Genomic DNA, 22,002 nt, shown 5'->3' on the forward strand with positions numbered 1-22,002 from the left:
CAACGAAGATGAATGTTGAAAGATAAGAGAAGGTTAAAACTATGAAATCCGCTCCCACATGAGGCAGTGATGTCCATCAACTTGGATGGCTTTAAAAATTTAGGCAAATTCATGGATAAAACTATCAGTGGCTACAAACCCCAATGTTCTGCCTCCGAATACCAGTTACTGGAAATCGCTGGAAGGGAGAGTACTGTTGCTGTCAAGATTTTGCTTTCCTGTGGACATCTGGTTGGCCACTGTGAAAACAGCTTCCTGGACAACATGGTCAACTGGACTGATCCAGTAGGACAATTCTTCAGTTCTTATGGCTGAGTGAGGGTTTGAACCTTGGTTTCCCAAGTCCTAGTCCAACACTCTAACCCAGGGGTGTCAAACTCAAATTCATCGGGGGGCCGCATCAGCAGTTTGGTCACCCTCAAAGGGCCGGTTGTATCTGTCACATCACAGGATGGCATGCGCTCAATATAAAAGCAAGTGGAGGTTTCCTGAATGCATGTAAAGTGGAGGTTTCCTGTGTAGAACGGCCGGCGCTACACGGGCCACATGACGAGGTCTGGCGGGCCGCATTCGGCCCGCGGGCCTTGTGTTTGACACCCGTGCTCTAACCTCTACGCTGCGCTGGCTCTACACGCAAGGTGGCAGGTCTTCTCTCTTTCATGCTGGGTCATCCACCATTACTTATGGTCTCATTGAGGAGCTCCTGAAAGGTACCCCAGGCTTCCCTTTAGCGCCGTTTGAAAACCACTGCTTTTAACAGCACAACTGGATGACAAGTAATCAGCACCTCACCATTTGCATATAAATCAGCATTTACATATGAAGTCACTCAACCTTTCTGATCGACTCGGTGCCACTCGCATATCCGTTCATTGTCGATACAAGTAGTGTAGTATAAAAAAATTAAAATTGGGTTTCACAAGCCAAAAGTCACATGTCAACGTTTTGTCAAATAATTAACAATAGATTCCACTAGAAACAAGGCTGCCTGTGTCTGCAAGCCTTTTTTAAAGTTAAAAAAAAAGTATTTGAAAAGAGGGCTTCAATGAAAGCCCCTGTTCTCTCCCCCATCCCTAAAACACACACACACACACACACTTCTCTGAATATTAGAACAACACCCCCCTCAAAATCTTCACTATCGTTTGGTTCATTACTTAATTTTTTTAAAAAACAAGTTTCTGGCAGTTGTTTTACAATAGTAGTTAATGTTTTAACTGCAGCTTTCACCATAGCATAACACACACTGCCTTTTAAATCACAGTCACAGGGAACCAGAGGTTGTAGAAGCCCAGAAGGTCCCCCTCTCAGGCCTGATTCTTAGCTCTCACAGTATAGCTCTGAATGAGACTCCCCCACCCACTGGTGGCCTCCAGACATTGCAGGACTCCAGCTCCCATCAGCCTCAGCCAGCCTGGCTGATGCTCAGGGATGACTGGAGCAAACATCTGACAGCCCCCAGGATGGAGAAGGTTGCTCTAAACTCTCCAGGGGAGATACTCCTTATTCTACAATCCTAAGCGTGTCTACTGGAAAGTAAATAAGCCCCACTGAGTTCCACAGGACTTGCTTCCAGGTAAGTGTGCTTAGAACTGCAAACTTAAACCAAGCATACTTTCCTAATCAAAATGTGTCCCTCTTCACTTTAAGCTACTTCAGACAAGAGGGAAGTGGAGCAAAGAACAGCATAATTACTTTCTCCCAGGTTTTCCCATGTTCACAGCCCCCCGTCCAAAGATCTGGAGGTGCTCCAATAATAAAATGAACATCCCCATTGACTTCTATGGAGGAGTTCACTCTGCTGGGTCAAAGGGATGCAGGCATGGAGATGTCCCTTCCACAGAAATGAATGGGAAAGACCTTGGTGCATACCATGTGGTTCACACACAGGATATGCTGCTTCTAAATCAGGTTTGTTCTAGAAATGGCACCACTTGCCCTGAATTTTGCCTCCCTCTTTGGGATGGTGTCCTTGGCACAAGGCAATACATTAATTATCCTTGCTGTTGCAACCTCTGACCCGGAATTTCTTGAGCACCTCTTCTGCCACCAAGCTCCTTCTCTAACCTGACCCCCGCTTTATATAGATGTGAACACTTTCTGGGAAATGAGCGAAAGGGATTTTCCACTCCCTGAAACGAATTGTTGGTGGGTATTTTGGATGTACAAACCGGCACGTGAAGTCCTTTCCCCTTTTCCTATGGCTAATGAAAATTTGGAGCTGGTCTTTCAAGTCTAAACTTATGTGGTCAGATCCCCACCCCCCACGGATAAGCCAGCCCCTCTTCATTCAAGCCTCAAATCTCAGATACGATCGTCCAAGTATGGCCAGATCTTATCTTGGATGCAGCAGGGAGCCATGGGGTTGTTTTCACATATTGTAAGCAAGCATAAAGCCCCTAACCAGAGAACAATGATTTACATTAGATTTGGAGCTGGCCCTGGATATTGTCTGCTTTCTGAGCATTTTCAGCCCCCCCCCCAAAAAAATACTAAGAGAATAAACACCTTAGGACTGCCTGATTTGCATTTTATGGCCGATATCTATAAATAATAGGAAAACCCAGGGTCACTGTTTGAAGATGTGCTTTCTACTTTGTTAATAACCAACTATATATGGTAAGCCAGCCAAGGAGAGGAAAGCCCTTTAAGAGAAGGGCACAGGGAATGCCCATTAACTGAAAATAAACTCTGTGGGTGCAACGATCTGCTAAAATGAACGGAACTCACAAATGCCTATCTTTCTACCTGTCTTCTCACCCACCCTGGCTCTGTGAGTCAAATAATGAACTTTTTACGTTTCATCATCCACATCTTAAAATATTTATAATAATAATAGTAATAATAAACCTAACAAGCCTGGTGCTGTCAGTTCAGCTACCTTCAAGCAACAATTCTCCCATAAGGTAGTATTCACAGGTATTGATTTGATCAGTGGTGGTTCCACATATAGTCAGTTTCCCTGACCTGCACTTCTAAACAGTCCAACACTGCTATTTCCCGTTACAAACATTCTCCTTCCAAGCCCAAATTCTGACGACTTCAACCTCCCCACCCATTTCACCTGCCTTTTTTCTTCAACTAGTCCAAAGAGAGGGGTGGGCAGAGGGGACCCATCCACTGTCCAACATTGTGCTATAGCATCCCTTTGCCAAGCTGGTGCCTGCCAGGTGTTTTAGATTAGAATTCCCATCGGCCTCAGCCAGCATGAGTAGGCAAAGGTTAGGATGCTACAGCAATGGTTTCTTACTCTTAAAACTAATGCACAGCAAAGTGCTATGCCTCTTGCCTGCCCTGCCTATTGTGTATTAAGAGGCTTGCACGAATTATAATGCCTTCTATAAAAAGATGATTTTTTTTCAATATAAAAAAAAGCTTAAAATTCATAATTATAAATAATATTAAAAATACTTAAGGATCTCAGGACGTCATTTGCATTTCAGGGGAAGTGGAGATTGAAATCCTTGATGCATTCTCAGTCCCACATATCAAGCTGTTTTTAATAAAGCAACCCTATATATGAATATTATAGGTATGGAGTACAACATGTATAGTGCCTTGTGTCCCATTAAGTCAAGAATAAAAAAAAGCCATTGGGTAAAGAATCCTCAGCAACTTTGCCAGGTTGACAAATAGATGCTGGCTTATCACCTATATGATAATGTCAGACTCCTGTTTCTAGCTTCTTTAAAAATTTCAACGACAAAATAATTACTAAAAATAAAGAGAAGATAATGAGGCTTTACAAAATTAATTCTTACTGCATTCAGAAGTGTCAAACTTGTGCCGTATTTTTAATCCTGAATTTTGGAGGGGGAAGGTGTTCTGTTGAGTGTCCGCTTTGTGCAGACTAAAAGCTGCAAGAAAACCATGTTCTGTTGCAGAATTGTAGTGAATATTAAGCAGCTACATATAAAGTGTACTTCTTAGGGGAAAAAACACTTTCATAATCACATTTTTAGTGTTTTACATATATCTATATGTCTGTGCGTGTGTATATATAAAATGGCAGCAATTAGTACCAAACTGGTCTATTTTAAAATATTGTAGTAGTGTAAAAAAAATTGTAATTAAAACATTTCACCTACAAACCATTCAATAATATATTGTGGGGGTGAGGTGGGGAGGAAATGCAAATAGTACTGTTTGTGTATTTGCAAAAAATCTGGATCTGGAGCCTTGTGGCTGATTAGGATTTTTTTTTAAAAAAATCTGTTTTCCATACAGCACAAGTTCACTTTTAAAAATGCAATGATTTTTAAAGCTCAAGTTATATAAGATGAGAAGCATTTGGTACTATTGTCATAAATACAGCTGTAGAACTGCACTCAACCTGATAACGTGCAGGATTTTTGGAACTAAGCTGCCTTCTTACAATCTAAAGCTTCTTCTGGTCAGATTTATTTTCTTTTCTTATTATTTGCTAAACTTGTTGTGTGTAGCTGATGGCTGTTAAGTTCAGCTATGCACCAAAAGACAAAGAGAACCGCTCATATGTAACTAAAGAGGAAAGGTTATAGATGCGTATATAAGCAGTTCTACTTAAAATATATATATATATCTATATATTTCATACTTAAGTTGCTGTCAGTGAAATCTAGACCGAGATTCACTGATTAAAAGGGTCTCGCAGACGTCGGTAAGGCACCAAGGATGGCTAACTGAGAGGCTTGAGGATCCTCTGCCCTTATTTTTTGTTTTGCTAGGAGGAAAAGAAAACGTTGCACTATCAGTTACAGCCAGGTGAGAAAGGGCTCGTTTTTGTTGAGGACCGATTCTACATCGTTGAGGATGGGGATCAGGTCTTCAGATTCCAATGTCCCAAGGTCAACGTTTGTTCCTGGAAGACAGTCAAGGAAGTCGGGGAAACGGGTCTGTGGTGGATTGATATTCAGGGGAGTCTGTGCTACATTATCTCCTGCAAAAGAAGAGAAGGAATCAGTGAGGTGGGGGCTTAACCAGGAAATTATTCGGCCTTTGATGCCAAATCAGCCGCTGTTAGCTACTGGTAGACTTTGTTGCTCTCTCAGCTTCCATCTCCCAATCCAGACGCCCTGGGTACTTTAGTGTGGCTTAATGGTCACAGTGTTCGACCTGGGAGACCTCTGCTCAAATCCCTACTCAGCCATGAAGCTCACTGGGTGATCATGTAGCTCAACCTACCTCACAAGGTTGTTGTGAGGATAAAATGGGGAGGGGGAGAACCATGTATGTCACCTTGAGCTCTTTGGAGAAAAGGTGGAGTGGAGTGGCAATGTAATAATAATAATAATAATGATGATGATGATGATGATGATGATGAAATATTTGGCGGGGCTCAACTTTCAAAACGATATAGCTCACACCCTAATCAGTGCTTGGATGGCAAAACCACACTTCACTTCTCACAAACACCAAATGTAGTTACAGGACAGAGGTTTCCCTGTGTCGGTATCTGTGAAGACCCGTCGGGGATCACATTTCCGTAAGACCATCACAACTTTTGATTTCTAGTAGGCCGGAGAATACCTTCCAGAGGCAAACCCTCAAATCTGTTTCAGAAGTTCTTGTTGAACATGGAATCGGGTTCTCTCATGTAAACGACCAGCTGGAGAAGAGAGCACCTCTGATCATGTGCAGAGTACCTGTTCTGCACTCCTGTGTCGCCAGTGCCAGCCCCACCCATGCCAAGGGGTTAATGGAAGGACTGATAGCTCAAATTACAGGTGGGGGTCAGAATACGGTTCCTTCACCTTTGCAATGGGCGCCTTTGCTCTCAGTTTTAGAAGGGTGTAGGGAGCTATGGTTTGGTTAAAACTGGAGGGAGTCAAGGAGGGACACTTGTGGGTTTTATTAAGGGCCTCCCTACCTCTCCCCCACCAATAATGTATAGGAAAATTTGAACCCCAGAACCCCAGTCTTCTTGTGCCCACACGAAAGCACGTGCTCTGCGCAAATGCAAAAGTAACATTGACAGTCAAGCGGATCTCTTAGGGCGTTGCTAAGAAGTATATTTCCCCCCCCAAAATCAAAATGCTTCTCATTCCTACCTGTGTCCATCTCATCTACATTGCTGAGGTAGTCTTCAGGTGTAGTTGGTATGCTGTAACATCCTAAGCCTAGGCCACTGTCTGTGCTCTGCTCCCTGGAATGGTATGGCCCACTATGAATCGAAACATGAAGAAACCTCGGTCAAGGATGTGCTCATCAGATATATGTCACCAGAATGGCTTTAGGGAAGGACAGCTGTTCCTGCAGCTAGGCCTGAATGCCCTAGATAGGCCTGAATGTACTCCCATTTGTTTGTGGGTTCCAGCTCACCAGCCTAAAATCTGCTACCTAGCGCAGAATAGGGCGATAAAAGCAAACCTTCTAACCCCTGTGGTTTAGGCAGGTGGGCAGAACATGGCGAGAGCTCAGAAGCCAAACGAGCTACTGTAAGTATGCGTTAAGGAGAAGGGTCATAATTCGGTGCTTTGCATGCAAAGGGTTCCAGGTCTGATCCCTGTAATCTCTCTCGTTCCCAGTTCTCATCAGCCTTTGCCAGCACGGTCAAAGGTCAGGGATGATGGTCAGGGATGATGGGAGAGGCAGCCCAACAATGTCTGGAGTGCCATAGGAGATCCCCATCTCTGCAGTAGGCCATTCTGGGCCAGATGGACATATATTCTGACCTGGCATAAGGAAGCTTCATATATTCATATACTGTACTTTGTGCACTGCACAGCTCACTCTCCATACCTGCACTGTCCCAATTGCTCTGGCCAGGCTCTCTCTTTCCCATCTGCCCTCCCCCTCCCACTCTTTGCCAAGAATTCCAAATTCATCAATAGCCAGGTTCTTGGGAGAAAGCTTATGCACCGAGTAAGTAGGCATTGCAAGCAGAAGTGCATGGTGATTTGCAAGTAACCAAATCTGTTCCCAGCCATTCTCCTCTTGGCAGCAACAAAGGCTTTTTTTTGGGGGGGGGAGCACGCCACACCCAGTACTTTAACTGGGAGTCAATAGCAATGATCTCCATGCTAGGGAATCACACCTCCACAAATACAAAATGATGCCAACTGCTGAAAAGCAGCCATGTTGGTCTGCTAAAGCAAAGTTGCCAGCAAGCTTATTAGGACCAGCCAAGGTTCTTAATACGGTGTACATGCTCCCCAGTTATGCCAAAGTTGTCCTCAGAACAGATGCCAGTCCTGTCCTGTCACACTGGAATGTTCCCAAATCACAAGGATCTTTGGCCAGGTTCCGGCTGATATACATTTATAAGGTGTGAGTCATACACAGTAAGATCAGAATTGGTCATAGAGGCCTGGTTTGTATCTAACGTTAAACCATAGTTAAAAGTAAACTATGGTTTATTGTGAATATGCAGCATGCTTATAGACGCTGCTGAAAAGATCCCGCTCCACTCCCCCCTTGCTGCTGGGGAAAAAGTCAGCCTAGCATGTTGTGATGCCAAAACGGCGGCTCATGGTTTGTAAATTTCCGAACAAACCTTAATCACTAAGCCAAGAACAAACCTTAGCTATTGCTTGTGATTTGTTTGGAGAAGAACAGACCACAAACCCAAGTTTGAACGTCATGACAAGCCAGACTCTGGCTTGCTTCTCAGTGGCGTGGCTGTAACAGGAGCAGGGAAGGATCAGAGTGAGAACTTTTCAGCACTGAGCATGAGCACACTGCACTGCCACATTAAACCATGGTTTGCTTTTAACTATGGCTTAATGTGACATGGGAACTGGATCAGAAGGATCAAACACCTGCTTTATTAAAGCATCTTACAAGCAAAGCTGATGGCTTCTGTCTCGGTCTACAACCCGAAAAGCTAAATGCCTTTGCTTAGAAATCACATGCCTTAGCAGGTATGAGAATTCCAAATGCGGCCTACGCTGCAGAATATAAAAAAATGTTTGTGAGCAAACAGTGTACTTGCCTGTTCAGGAAGGGATCCGAACCATTATTTGTAACAGACCTCATGTCTTGTGTCATGTTAGGAGGTGTGCTCACAGCAGTCTGAACTGGAGCCATGTTCTCAGACTCCATGGGAAGTTGTCTGTACAAATCAGCTTCCTGAAAACGAATACATAACTGTCAGTGCTGGGGCCGGGGGGGCCTGGAAAACAGGTTTCTAGAGGTACGAGTCCCATGTATGCCCCATCCATCCCTATTTACCAGGGATGGTGCCTATTTCCTGCAGCCTGGTCTGGTTTGCTTTGGGGAGGTATTTTGTGCATGTCTATAAACAAAAAATTAAAAAAACTGCAGGCGGACACACATGTGCCGTAGAATTCTGTAGGGTTCGGGTTGCCCCATATCTCCAACCTCTAGATGATAAGATGTCTAAGTCAGGAACCAAGGCACCTTAGCTCTAGCGCAGGTTGTCTGTGGATCATCAGTGGTCCACAAACTTCTTTCAGGTGTTCAGTGGCATTGTCTGCAAAAGCACCATTTAAAATCATACAGGATCTAGCACTGCACCTTGCAATTGCTACAACAGGCAAAAAAAAATCAGTAAGCGGTCCATTAGGAATGTTCCAAGTGATCCGTGGGGACAAGGGGAGTTGGGGAACTACCGCTGAAGTGTACAAGGCATACACATGCATATACACAAAATTGCCGTGACTTACTAATGGCCTGCAGATCACAAATGTTACAAGGCATTGCAAATATTTTAAGCGGCAATCCTAACTGAATTTAATGGGCCCACTGAATTCAATGGGCCTTACCCCCACATAAACTGTGTTTAATGTTGCATTTTAAATCGTTGTGACCTTCCCTGGGACGGTGTGGCAAAAGGCGGGTAATAAATCAAATTAATAACAACAAACAAACATGCAACAACAAAATGAGGTTAGGATTGCTAGATCTGCCCAGTTTCTTTTTCCAAACCCTGGCCCCTTTTGCTGGAAACAAATACCCTCCGTTATTTCACAGGCTAGAAAAGGAAGGCAGAGGGGTTGGGGAAAGAGGTGATTCATTACATTACAGAATTTCACTAACACAGATATAAGCTTCTCAACAGGCAGTCCCAAAGAAGCCATTACAAAATGTCCACATACTGATCTCAGTAGGTGCATCATTATTTCCTGGAGCGACTTCTGATTTGCAGTGATGTAAGACAATGCAGGAAGCCCATGATACGAAAGTTAAGACAGCATGCATGCATCATTTGATTCAATACATGGAGTTTGCCGCTCATACCCAGGAACTAACAAGTGGGTACAATTTGTGCCAGGATGACCTACAGTTAATGTGCAGCAGCACACCTTGTTTCCTTTCCTTTATTCGGAATATAATAACTGACTAAGGAGGAAGTAAGCATGCAAAACTTCTATACAGGAAGTACATGAGAGAATGCCAGGAATGTCTGTGGTGTTGTTGTTTTTTGTAGTGTGACAGTGACACCAAGTGGGGGAAAAGATGATGACACAGGGTGTGTTCCCATTTATACTTGTATTCCCTAAAGAAAAATACAAAAGGAACTTCTATTACTGTAATAGGAAAGAGCAGAGAATCCCTATTTCTCTTGAGAGTCGTCTACACAACTGATTGCATACCGATCCAACTACAGATTGTAGCCAAAAAAAAATATGAAAAGTTAAAAAATATAGCACATTGCAATTCTAAGTTTACAGGTCTGCAAGTTTGTCTGTGGGCATAATCCACTGGGAATTTCTCCTGCATAAACTCACAGGGCAACAATTCCCAGAGTTCCCTGTGAATGTATGATGGGAATGTGGGCAATTGAATACTTGTTATTGCTTCACTCCATATATAATCTTGCACTTGCACCCGTTGACTAACAGCAGCAACAGTTAGAAATAACACAAAACCTGCCGGGGGGGGGCAGTTGCATGTGTCTCTGTACCTTTACGTTCAAGCTCTTCGCCACTTCAGGACAAGGTAACTATCAAACAATTAAAACCCGCTTCCCCCTTCTTTTCTCCCAGCACAAAGGAATATCAGACGGCTCACATTTGCTCAAACCTGCTGTGTGTACTACACCTAATGAAGTGGCAGTAAGTATCACAGTATGTATATGAAATATAATATCACTGGCTATTTCCTGTTGTCCAGCCGAGCAGATTTAATTACTTCTCACCCTGGAAATCTAACGACGCTGCTTTCGGAATGCAAATGGGAACCAAACCTAGTTTGGGATGCTGACACGGTACATCTGGCAGCCTCCTCTCGGATTGCTAAATTCAAACTGTGCCTTTGAGACTTCAGAGAAACCTGTCGTTTTCATGCTTTCACCAAAATCACTTAATGTATGTCAATAAGTGCTTGTGCTTTAATTGAAGGGGGCTGGGTGATATATCATGATATCGGTTTCATATTTTTTGACCTGGTGATATATTGCGAATCATGATGTATGTGTGTGTGTGTGTGTGTGTGTGTGTGTGTGTGTGTGTGCGCGCTATGCAAAAATCGCAATGTGGGAAAAACTGTGAAGCCAGCCAATGCTTCTCTCAGTTCCTGCAGCCCCTCTACCAGCTCAGTTCTCCCCTGCCTCCTTGCAGTGGGCAGCAAATCACAAGAGAAGGAATGGCAAAAATCACGATACGGGGGAAAACTGAAGCCAGCCAATGCCTCTCCCCACCCCCAACCCCAACCCACACATTGACTTTCCCTTCCTTTGCTCTTCTCAGGAGCTCTTGGGGAAGCTGTGGCCTAGGATCTAGGAGCAAGGCTGTTGCCTCCGTTGCGCAGATTTGCAAAATTGGAGAACACACAAATAATTTGCAACTGAACACGCGGAATGTGGTGTAGGGCTGGGTTACTCGCTTGCATCGCTGGCAAGGCTAGTCTGCTTGCCTGGGGCTGCTTCACACAATGATGTTCAAAGGCTGCCACCTAAATTTCAGCTGGCAGACTTCCTTATTACGTGCTCCCCATTTAAAGTAAGGGTGGGAAACCTTTTTCCCTGCCAGTGGCCGCATTCTCTCAGGCAGTGATGTTTCAGGGGGTGGGCACATGCCAGAGATGGGTTGGGCCAGAGGAGAAAACAGGGCAGGGCACCCCCCCTCTCTGCTAACCTTTCCCCCCCCCTCAACCTCTCGCATGGAATTAGGTCATGGGCCACAGGTTGCCCACCCCCGTGGCTATAAAGCTCAGGTACCTTCTGTAATACAAGCAGTGGAAGCTTTGTGGCACTCTTGAACTAGGCCGAAAGCCTTGCCTAGAGTAGCATCCCTCGATCTTCTGCCTCCAGATGTTGTTGGACTACCTTTCATCATCCTCTGGCTATGCAGGCTGGTGCTGGTGGGGGTCTGAGTCCAGCAACATCTGGGGAGCCAAGGTCGAAGAACTCTGGCCACAGGGCAACTTTTGTCATTCCAGAGGTTGCTGGACTACAGCTCCCATCAGCCTGAGCAAACGCAACCAACAGCAAGGGATTGTGGGAGTTGTAGTCCAAAGCATCTTGTTGGGAAGGGTGAGTTATCGAGTGTTAGACTAGGATTCAAGTGACCAGGCTTCGAAATTCCCACTCACAGAGTGGCTTTTGTTAAGGGTGCAGAGTGTTGTTAGGAGACCCCAGGATTCTTTGGGGGAAGTTGTGGTAGTATGACGCTGCTTTAAATGCAAGGCCTCACTCTGCCTCGTGGTAGGGCTAGTCAACATCAGAGTTTACAGAACGTATGGGAAAACCTCAAGAGTGTTTCTCTGCCTGTGTGGACTGTACGCCTGAAGTCTGATTCAGGAGAGAGAGAGATTGAGAGAGAGAGAGAAGAAACTAGCCTACTGTACAGAAGGTAGAACTCAAATTCATTCCTCTACCCTCTTTTGCACCGCAGGAATGTGTCCCACCTCCTATTCTGGAAGGGAATGCGTCCCTCAGGTAAAAAGCCTTCTTCACCCCTGCTTTGCAGCAAAAGAAGACTTTAATGAGGGGTGTTTCGGGTCTGCTACGGCAGTGCCAAGCGGATGACAGGTCTGTGAGCACACAGAACCAGACATGACACTTCTGGGAGAGCAGCAAGTCATCTGGCAAAAGGAGTCCCTCCTGCAGGCCAATCATGACATGCTCAATCATTGACACCTTCTTTTCTTTCTTTTCTTTTCTTAAAAAAAATGACCTTTGGCAGCCGTTGCAGTCTGTTCTCTTTGGTGGTGGTGCTGTGAGTACAACCATCTTCCAGAAAGCAAAGGGGAGAGGAGTCAGGAAAAAAAACACAGAAAGGGGAGATCAAGGCAGCTGTGTGATGTTGCTGCAGCATTCAAATGCCCCCCATTGCAGCAGCAGCAGCCGGAGACCTGCTCTTTCGGCAGTTTCTGTAGAGGCTGCCAAAACATTGTAAACGCTTCAAAGGGGCTGCAGCATGCTCAAGTGTTCACTGTCTCTACACACACACACACACACAGAGAGAGAGAGAGAGAGAGAGAGAGAGAGAGAGAGAGAAGGAACAGGTGCCTTATACTGAGTTAGACCATTGGGCTATCTAGTTTAGTATTGTCTACACTGACTGGCAGGGACACGGGTGGCGCTGTGGGTTAAACCACAGAGCCTAGGACTTGCCAATCAGAAGGTCGGCGGTTCAAATCCCCGTGACAGGGGTGAGCTCCCATTGCTCGGTCCCTGCTCCTGCCAACCTAGCAGTTCAAAAGCACGTCAAAGTGCAAGTAAATAAATAGGTACCGCTCTGGCAGGAAGGTAAATGATGTTTCCATGTGCTGCTCTGGTTTGCCAGAAGTGGCTTAGTCATGCTGGCCACATGACCTGGAAGCTGTACGCCGGCTCCCTCAGCCAGTAAAGCGAGATGAGCGCCACAATCCCAGAGTGGTCCGCGACTGGACCTAATGGTCAGGGGTCCCTTTACCTTTACTACACTGACTGGCAGCAGTTCTCCAGGTTTTCAGGCACAATTCTCTCCCAGCACTGTCTGAAGATGCCAGGGATTGAACCTGGGACCTTCTGCTTGCCAGACAAGATGCTCTACCCCTGAGCTACATACAGCCCTTCCCTGGCATAATCTACTCCGTGCAAAATGATTCTGGAAATCTCCAGCCACATTTCCTGGAACCTTTCCCTGCAGAAATAGCTGCAGATGCGCCAGCCGCTGAATTGCCCCTTTGAGAATGCGGGAAGGGTCTGGTTTCATGCTGCTCCTCACTGTACTTCCGTCTCACCCAGTCCTCTGATGGAGGGCAACAACAAAAAACATCCCTAACCCACCCCGGCGTTTGTATTCCTCAAATTCCCCTGTTCTGTAGTACAGCACTCTAAGTCACACCCAAACCATACATTTGAAACTCATTCAGCGCACATTTATAGCAAATGGCTTACCCCAAAGAATCCTGGGAGGTGTAGTTTGCATGGGGTGCTGGGAACTGCTGCTCTGTTAGGAAGTAAACTACAGTCCCCAGGATTCTTTTTTGGGAGTGTATGTGCTTTAAATGCAAACCATTCTTATGCTGCAATCCTACAGTCCCTGGACAGGGTCTCGGGAGCCCTAAGATAAACCAGATCTTTGATGCCAGAGAAAGAGAGACTGGATACCAGATTCCCCCTTGCCTGCTACTACTAAAATATTTGATGCTCTGACCCAGCCGACATTGGAGCTGCGATAGCTGTACAGATGAAAGTGGTGGTGGTGTGGATTGTCAGGGTAGTATTGGGAAACTGATTGGAGCCAAAGGATGCAAAATATTTATGGTCCAGCAACACCCCACCATTACCACCACTGAACTGGGGCGAAAATTACACCAGCTGAGGAGCTGATCTGAATGTCTCCCTCAGATTTCCCTCCCATTGCTCCTAATGGGAGGGGGAAAGTCATTTAATATTAGAAATCCTGATGGGTTTTGGCTAAGTGGTTAAGCCATCCTTCTGATTTACTCCAGGCTTAGGACTGCATGGTGAGATGACGATCTAGGAACATAGGAAGCTGCCTTATACTGAGCCAGACCATTGGTCCGTCGAGCTCAGTATTGTCCACACTGGTTGGCAGGGACTCTCCAGCAGGGGGCATTCTGGGAATCACACCTGAGATCTTTGGCATGCAAAGGAAGCAGACGGTCTTCCCATTGCGAGCTTCATCAAGGAAACTGTTTGAAGCCCGTTTGCCCATTTTAGATCATATTGGCTGCTGTCCTCAATGCACTTACTTGGGAGTAAACCCCATGGAACAAGTCTTAAAATTCAGGGTAGACATTCATGGGATGACACTGTTCATTTCCGAAACAGATGGGGGGGGGGAGCACAGAAATCAAATTAAGTTACAACTGTGCACATGAAATATGAATCACATGCTAACTGACAAAACTGAGGCAGCTCTCTCAGCTCACCAAACCTCTTTAGCTGACAGGGTTTCCCAAACTTGTTTTTGGACTACAACTCCCATCACCCTTAGCTAGCAGGACTAGTGGTCACGGGTGATGGGAATTGTAGTCCAAAAAAACAGCCGGAGACCCAAGTTTGGGAAACGCTACTTGAACACATAAGAAAAGCCCAAGAGGTCAGGTCAGCGGGCCACCTAGTCCCAACATCCTGTTCTCACAGTGGCCAACCAAATGCCTATGGCAACCCTGCAAACAAGACCTGAGCACAGCAGTGCCCTACCAACTTGTTACTTCCGACAGGGGAGGTAGACCATAGCCACTGTGGCTAGCAGACATCCCTTCTCCTCTGTGAATTTGTGCGATCCTCTTTTAATGCCATCCAAGTTGGGGGCTGTCACTGCTCTTCGATGGAAACAAATCCCATAGTTTAACAATTAAGTGATTAGTGATCAAACATCGTCCCAACCTTCTAAAACTGAAGCGGGATATGGGGAAGGAGAAACCCCATCAGCTCCGGAGAGCTGCTGGGCGTATCTCTCCAGGCAGGGCAGCTGCCGAGTTGGAAATTTCTGCAGAGCAAGCCTGCTGTAAAATAGCCAGGCAACAGCAGCTGCTGTCAAGTTGGGGACTCGGTACTGGAGGAGAAATAATTCCACTCCCTTTCACCCAAACCTTTCTCCCCCCCTTTCAGTCGCCTAGCAGCCAGCCCGCCTGCCCCCCAACACACATCATTTCCCCTCCCCTTAAATGGGTTGCATAATTCTACGATTCTATGAAAAGAAAAGGCAACAGTAAAGGATTCAGGCAGCGGGGTGGGGTCTGCTACCTTGAGTCGACCATCAGTACCGCCCAGACTGCAGACAGGAAGTTCATAAAAGTTCCTTCTGATTAAAGGCTGCGGGCCAAGGATTGCACCACAATTTCTTTTTTTAAAGCTGCTGGCGGGGGCAAAAAAAAATCTGCTCCTCATTAAAATTAGCACGCATAACTGCGACACGGCAGAGCTCATAAGGTTTGAACAGCTCCGCCCTCCCAAGACCAAGTGACTTGCCTTGCACGGCTCGGCTAAGGATTTTTCACGGTGCAAAAGCAGGGCCTCCATCCAACAAGCGACTGAACGCGGCACAGACCAGGGAGTAAGAAAGAAACACAATGCTGGCTTACTGGAAGCAGTCTTGCCGAGCCAATAATCTAAGCCTTCTGAAGTCACATCCGTGCCATGCATTTAAAGCACACAGCTTCCCCCAAAGCATCCTGGGTATTGTAGCTTGTTCAGTGCACTGGAAACTGTGGCTCTGGGAGGCATAAACAACAGTTCCCAGTGTTCTCTGGGGCAAGCCGTATGCTCCATAAACCATGGTTACAGCAACCAAAGCTTGCCATTTTGGGGCCAGATGGCTCCAAAGTTGTATTTTTCAATACAGTCGTACCTCGGAACTCGAACACCTTGCAAGACGAGTGTTTCAGCTCCCAAACGCCGCAAACTCGGAAGTGATTGTTCCGGTTTGTGAATGTTCTTTGGAACCCAATGTCCGTTGCAACTTTTGCGGCTTCCAGTTGGAAGCCGTGCCTTGGTTCCCGAACATTTTGGAAGTCAAACGGACTCCTGGAACAGATTCCGTTCAACTTCCAAGGTACGACTTTTTGGTTCCTGAAATTCATTTTGATTGTGCAGATAAAATATAACCGATAGACTTCTACAGGATGCGTTGCTAGCATGTGAAAACAGTCAAGACCCAAGGATTCCCAGGCATGCACCTCCAGATGGTGGAGACATCTGGCGCCATCCTGGTACACAGGCATCTTCACTTGGTCGCAAGTGGCCGGATGCCAGGTACAAAATGCGCCTGGAGAATTTCAAACACTGATATGAAGGGTACCCGGTCAGAGACTATGCTCTGCACCCTTTTTGCCATCTTGTGCATCATTTCATAAACAAAGAAGACATTTATATCAAAATGTAAGAGAGGTTCAGTGTAAACTATTCAGGGGCAGTTAACTTCTCAACAACAACAAAAAGACTGAGAAAGCCGCCCCACTGGGATAACTGCCTACAGAAGAACCTAACGCCGCCAGCTTGCATTCATGTCAATGAAGATAAAACGGAATCCATTTTTATATTTCATTTTACTATTATTGGCCTTTGAATGGACACAGCTTTCCGATGAGGGAGATTTGACATAAACAGCTTCATATATCTTGGGCTAGTTATTTTAAAAGCAAAAAAGATGGGGCTGTGCGGGGGAGGGGGGAGGGGATTTTGCAGCCCATGCTTTGATATGTCCTGATAGGGTCAGTGGCATCCTTGGTACATCTGACGGAGCGTTAATAACCCGCCAGAAGCGACATGCCAACTGGTGTCGCTGCACAAATAGAAACCATACCTCTGTTTGCTGCCAAGAAATTCGATACCGCCTTACTAAATACAGTATAAACAAATGTTACCCTGGAATAGCCAAAGGGGGTTAAGGCAGAAATCCCAAAGGCAAAAGGACACTGTAGGCAGGAGAATTCCAGTCCCACCCCCATTCTAGATCTTTTGCATCCCAGTCCTATGCATATTTACCCGGAAATAAACCCTGTCAAGTTCATTAGGATGAGCTCTTAAGAAAATGAGCACAGAATAGCAACCTAAGCTGGGTTTTTTAAAAAGTGTAGACAGATCACCATGGGAAATTGGTGTGATGTGTTTGCAACTTCGCTTAATTGTGTATGCCGTTAGGGTAGGGAGCAATGTGGGTTTTCAATTTTTAAAAAAATGAATTGGAAAAATTTTCCAGAATGTTTTGCCTATACAAATTAGGATAATTTGGCTTGGCCCTCCAGATGTTACTGAACTGCAACTGCAATCATCGTTAGGCACTGGACATGCTATCAGGTTGTTGGAAGCTGTAGTTCTTCACCCTTGCCCTAGAGAGCGATCTAAATTCTTATGTTTATTATTTTGCTTGTATTTAGTAAGCGAAGCTAAAATCTTTGAAACTGCCAAGCTTATCTAATACTGTGTATTTACAGTTGGCATCCATTCATTCTTAGAAATGGGCCTGCACAACTGCAGGAAAATAAAGCACTGAAAAACATACGCAGAAAACTTTCACCCAGTGCCGAAATTGCCTTCATAAAACTGGACTATATTTAATTCCTACCCACATTGCTCCTTGGAGTAAGTGGTGAATTGTGTTATCTAGGGAAACTGATTAATATTTGGGGCAAAACACAGTATCTTCTAAAGGGAGATACTCCCCAGTTTGTGAAAAGCATTCTTTGCAATGGTTCAGAATGCTTTCTTCCTTTGATTGTGTATTTTGTGTTTTTATGTTGTGATTTTATCTTGTGAACCACCCTGAGACCTGTGGGTATAGGGCTATATACAAGTTTAGTTAATAATAATAATAATAATAATAATAATAATAATAATAATAATTCCTTAAAGCCTTGTAAAGGAAGCACCAGTGAGGCATTATAAAAGCAAAATCTTATATCATAAGTGAAGTCCAAAATTGTGCAACACGTACATGATGAAGAAAGTCTCCAGGCAGTGTATAATTGCTAACGACATTAAGTCTAAGGTATCTGTAAATGTAAAATGACATCAGTTTCACAGCTGGCCGCAAACTGCTGAAACAGACTTAAGAACTAGCCCTTGGGAGTATTTGTAGCCTTTGTCACAGGGAGGCTGTCCATATGATGGTCATGTGGGCACTAGCCACCAATAGGTGCAAAGCACATGGGAATATTAGTGCCCCATATACATCCTGCCCCCTCCCTTCCTGTGAGTCTGTTCATACGCCATTTGGAGAAGCTAGGAACAAGTCTGCATGCTCCCTCACTGTGTGAGGGAGTGAACACCCAAGCCAGGACACTCCATGAACGCAAGTGTTCACCCAACTCTGCAGAATTCAGACCTCTTTAATCTTCCAAAGAGCCAACAGCACTAACAGGGTGTGCCTAAAAACATAGCAATACCTGACGCATGAGTTCCTCCTGGCGCATGCGAATCCTCTCTCGTTCCATCTGGATCCTCTGAAGCCTCAGCTTCTGTTGCTGCTGCTGCTGGGAAGTCAAGGCATTCGGCATGTTCAATAAGGCGGCTTGAGGGTTTGGGGTAGGGTGGTTCTGCTGGGATATAGTTGTACTGGGTGTCATTTGCGGCTGGTGCTGGTGATTCATTACTAAGGAGAAAACACAGTTTAGAAAATTATTCGTATACTATTATTATTATTATTATTATTATTATTATTATTAGCACCTGCCCTTCAACAGAATATTAATTACAGCTTTAAAAACCGTCCAAAATAAATTACAGGCCAAGGCAAAGAGGTATGTCCTCAGCATATACCTCCCTTCTAATCTAGGCTTTTAAACACCAGTGTTAACACTTTGAATTTGGCCCAGAAACACGCTGGAAAGCAATGAGCTGTTTTAAAATCTGCAGCTTTGGAACGACACTGACAGGTCCTTACTACTGTATGAGTGACACTTCCCCATGCATTGTTCTGAACATAGGAACAGAAGAATGGTCTCCTGGATCAGGCCAATAGCCCATCTAGCCCAGCATCCTGTTCTCACCCTGATCCCAGTGGGATGGCGAGCAGAACCCGACCTCAAGAGCACAGTTCTCCTCCTGTGGTTTCCAGAAACTGATGTTCGGAAGCATCACCGTATCTGACAGTGGAGGCTGAGCATAACCATTGTGGCAAGGAGCTATTGATAGCCTTATGCTCCATGAATTTGTCCTTTAAAGCTCTCCAAGTTGCTGAGACCATCGCTGCCTCCTGTGGGAGCGAGTTTCATGGTTTAACTTGGTGGATCAGTGCCAGTGGATTTGCCTCAAGCTATCTATTCGGATTCATAACTGAACTGCGACTTCAAACCACATTGAAAGCCAATGCTTTGTGAAAGCCGTATTAAAAGTCATTGACAAGTTTTCAGTGGGGTGTTACAATCATCACAAACTTAAGTGACTCAGTCTTTTAACTGAAAGTCCCCCAAAGTGGTTAATTAAATCTGACGAACAATATCCAAGTCAAAAATCCACAATGTCCAAGAATTCCTAATTTAATAGTTTAATAATAATAATAACAATAATAATAATAATAATAACTGAACATATTTTGCTCTCAGAGCTCAGGAATGCCCCTCTTTCTGAGGTCCTCCATGCTCCCCTTTCATGCTCAGCTGCCTCATAGATCCAACCACAACATAAGAACAACAGTCTTGTAGGTAGGGGTGTGTGCCTTCAGCAAAATGCAATCATGTAATTTCAGAGTTGGAAGAGATCTTGAGGACCATCTAAGTCCAATCGCCTGCAATGCAGGAATATGCAGCTGTCCCATACAGGGACCGAACTTGCAACCTTGGTGTTATCAGCACCACGCTCTAGCCAACTGAGCAATCCAGGCAACTGAGTTTGTAGACACCTGGCTGATGGGCTTGCTTGGTGGGTGGTAGCGGTAAGCAGAACAGGCAGAAAGAACAGAGGACAGATTGCAAGAGTTAGGAGGTTCAAGGAGAAAAAGCAGATAATGGAAACATAGGCACCCATACCAGCAGGCGGCAGGTAAACTAAGTGTTTTGGAGAAAGCTAGACAACTTTTCAATGCTTCTGTTTAATCTCTCTTACAGTTGACATATCAAAGTGGGTAAAACAATAATGAACCCGGAGTGAGGAAGTGACTCGGAATCTATAGGGCTTTCATAAATAACAAAGGAAGAAAAGGAAGCAAAGCAAAAGAAAGGAAAATCAACACAAGCTCTGTGGCTGACTCTTGCCAACTTTCCCCCGAGAAACTTGTCTATACCATCTGAACAAAGAGCGCCTTCCCTTCCAAATAGCCTCTACAAGGTTTACTTTGGGTTGCAGTCGGTGAAAATCTGCCCATCTGCGATTACAACATGCAAACTGCATGAATAGCAGAATGGTGCGTTTGACAAACTGCTGGTATGCCATACCGATTCCTTTTCAGTAATGTCAGCAATTCCTTAGGTATCCTACTATTCCCCACCCACTCGTGTTAAAAGGTAAGTTTAGACTGGTCAATTTCCAGAGCCATCAGAGACATCAGTTATAATAGCTGCAGATCCCTCTCTACGTGCCTACTGTGAAAGATTTGGCATGGTTTTAAAATTTAGCTTAAAGTGTGGGATATCTGGCTGGTTTCAGTAACAGAAGTGTGGTACGCAAGAGTGGTCTGAAGTTACCCAGTGCAATTCAGTTTCTTAAGCTAAGCTGCAACCCGGATAGATCATCTGATATGAGCCACCGTGATCACCTTCGGAGGACAAATGAGATGCAAATATTACCCCTCGAAAGCAACCATTCATGAGTTACCTTACCACTGGGTATCCTATTTTTGCAGCAGCTCAGACATTGCCCCAGGAGCAATTGGCTGAAGCAGTGCTGCTAATAATGAACAGCAGAGTGTTCCCTCTGATAATCATTCCACCTGGAAGGAGCAGAGAGCAGTTGAGGCCTTCATACAGCGAGAACAGCCTTCTTCTTTTTTAAAAAAGGGCCACATTTCCACACAACCCACAGATGTGTGCCTTATTATGAAATGGCCCAGATACACTCTGTGTGACACCATATGTGTACTGCAGGGATATCCAACATGGTGCTCTCCAGATGTCAAACTACAACTCCCATGAGCCACAGCCGGCACGGCAAATTGTTAATAGATGATGGAGGGCATCTCTCTGGCTGGCTGGCTACCAATGTCCTCCCCTGGCCTTTCTGCAGGCTACGAGGTGGAAATCGTCCTCAGGGCAGGACCCACCATTCATAATGCGGGAAGAAGGCTGCCTTTTCTAAGTCTGGTGCATTCAGCAAATCTGCCCACATTTTTGCCCTTGTTTCTTGCTGGCTATGAAGCAGCACAGATGGCTTTAAACCCAACTTGAGACTTACAGGGGCTCAAAAGCCCCATGAGTTTCAAGTGTATTTTAAGAACGTCAGGAGATCCTGCAGGATCAGGCCAGTCACAGTGGCCCATCTTGTCCAGCATCCTGTTCTCACAGTGGCTAACCAGGTGCCAGTTGGAAACCAGCAATCAGGACCCAAGCACAAGAGCACTTTCCTTCCTGTGACTTCCAGCAACTGGTTTTCAGAAGCATTAACTGCCTCTGACCTTCCTGGCCCCCTGACTCATGAGCAAGGAAAAGAAACAGGGAAGTGATCTCATTTGGCACCAGCTGGAAAGCGACCTCACTTGGGCCACTTCCAGATAAGCTATTTATTTAGCATTCGTTCTGACTTGCTTACACAAAGCTTGTGGGGAAGTCAGACAACGTTGGCTATTTATCAGGCAATCGTTCCCATTGATTCGCAGGGAGGGTTGCACAATGTACAGAGCCTTTCCAGTGTGTTTTCTCATCACCTTCCTCATTGCAAAAAATCCAGCTTTAGGATTCAAACCCTACTTGCACAATGGAGGAGCGGAGGAAGGAAAAGTAAGATGAACCTGAGCATCCAAAGGCATTCAGCGCCATCAGTAAGGGCACGCAAATGAGATCACAAGGCCACAACCACCGTCACACGAGACAACCTTGACCTCTCTAAGTCCCAGGATTAACGTGTGATTTGTGAGCATATGTGTTTTCGTTTTGTATTGTAAACTGAAGCAAGATGATTTTTCTTCAGTCCACTGGGAAACTCAGCTACGCTTACTTTCCAACTAGGCCTCACACAGGCCCTTGCTATATTCTTCGTAAGTTTCATGTACAAATTTACCACAGAGCAGG

General features: G+C 45.2%; 1 protein-coding gene and 1 non-coding gene across 2 annotated transcripts in view; both read right to left on the reverse strand.

Moving 5' to 3' along the window:
• Positions 1-3,468: 3,468 nt before the first annotated feature.
• The window catches only part of WWTR1 (WW domain containing transcription regulator 1), an 85,599-nt gene continuing 67,065 nt past the window's right edge, over positions 3,469-22,002 (reverse strand). Inside the window, exons 3-6 of the mRNA XM_053390254.1 lie at positions 18,229-18,434; positions 7,913-8,049; positions 6,030-6,142; positions 3,469-4,918 (exon numbers count right to left, since the gene is read on the reverse strand). Coding sequence (XP_053246229.1) covers positions 4,734-4,918; positions 6,030-6,142; positions 7,913-8,049; positions 18,229-18,434 — 641 coding nt within the window. The 3' untranslated portion in view covers positions 3,469-4,733. The remainder of the gene's footprint in view (positions 4,919-6,029; positions 6,143-7,912; positions 8,050-18,228; positions 18,435-22,002) is intronic.
• On the reverse strand, positions 12,865-12,943 carry TRNAA-GGC (transfer RNA alanine (anticodon GGC)). The gene has a single exon. It is a non-coding gene; the product is annotated as a tRNA-Ala (tRNA).

The sequence above is a fragment of the Podarcis raffonei genome, chromosome 5, assembly GCF_027172205.1.
Source record: "Podarcis raffonei isolate rPodRaf1 chromosome 5, rPodRaf1.pri, whole genome shotgun sequence".
Taxonomy (NCBI): Eukaryota; Metazoa; Chordata; class Lepidosauria; order Squamata; family Lacertidae; genus Podarcis; species Podarcis raffonei.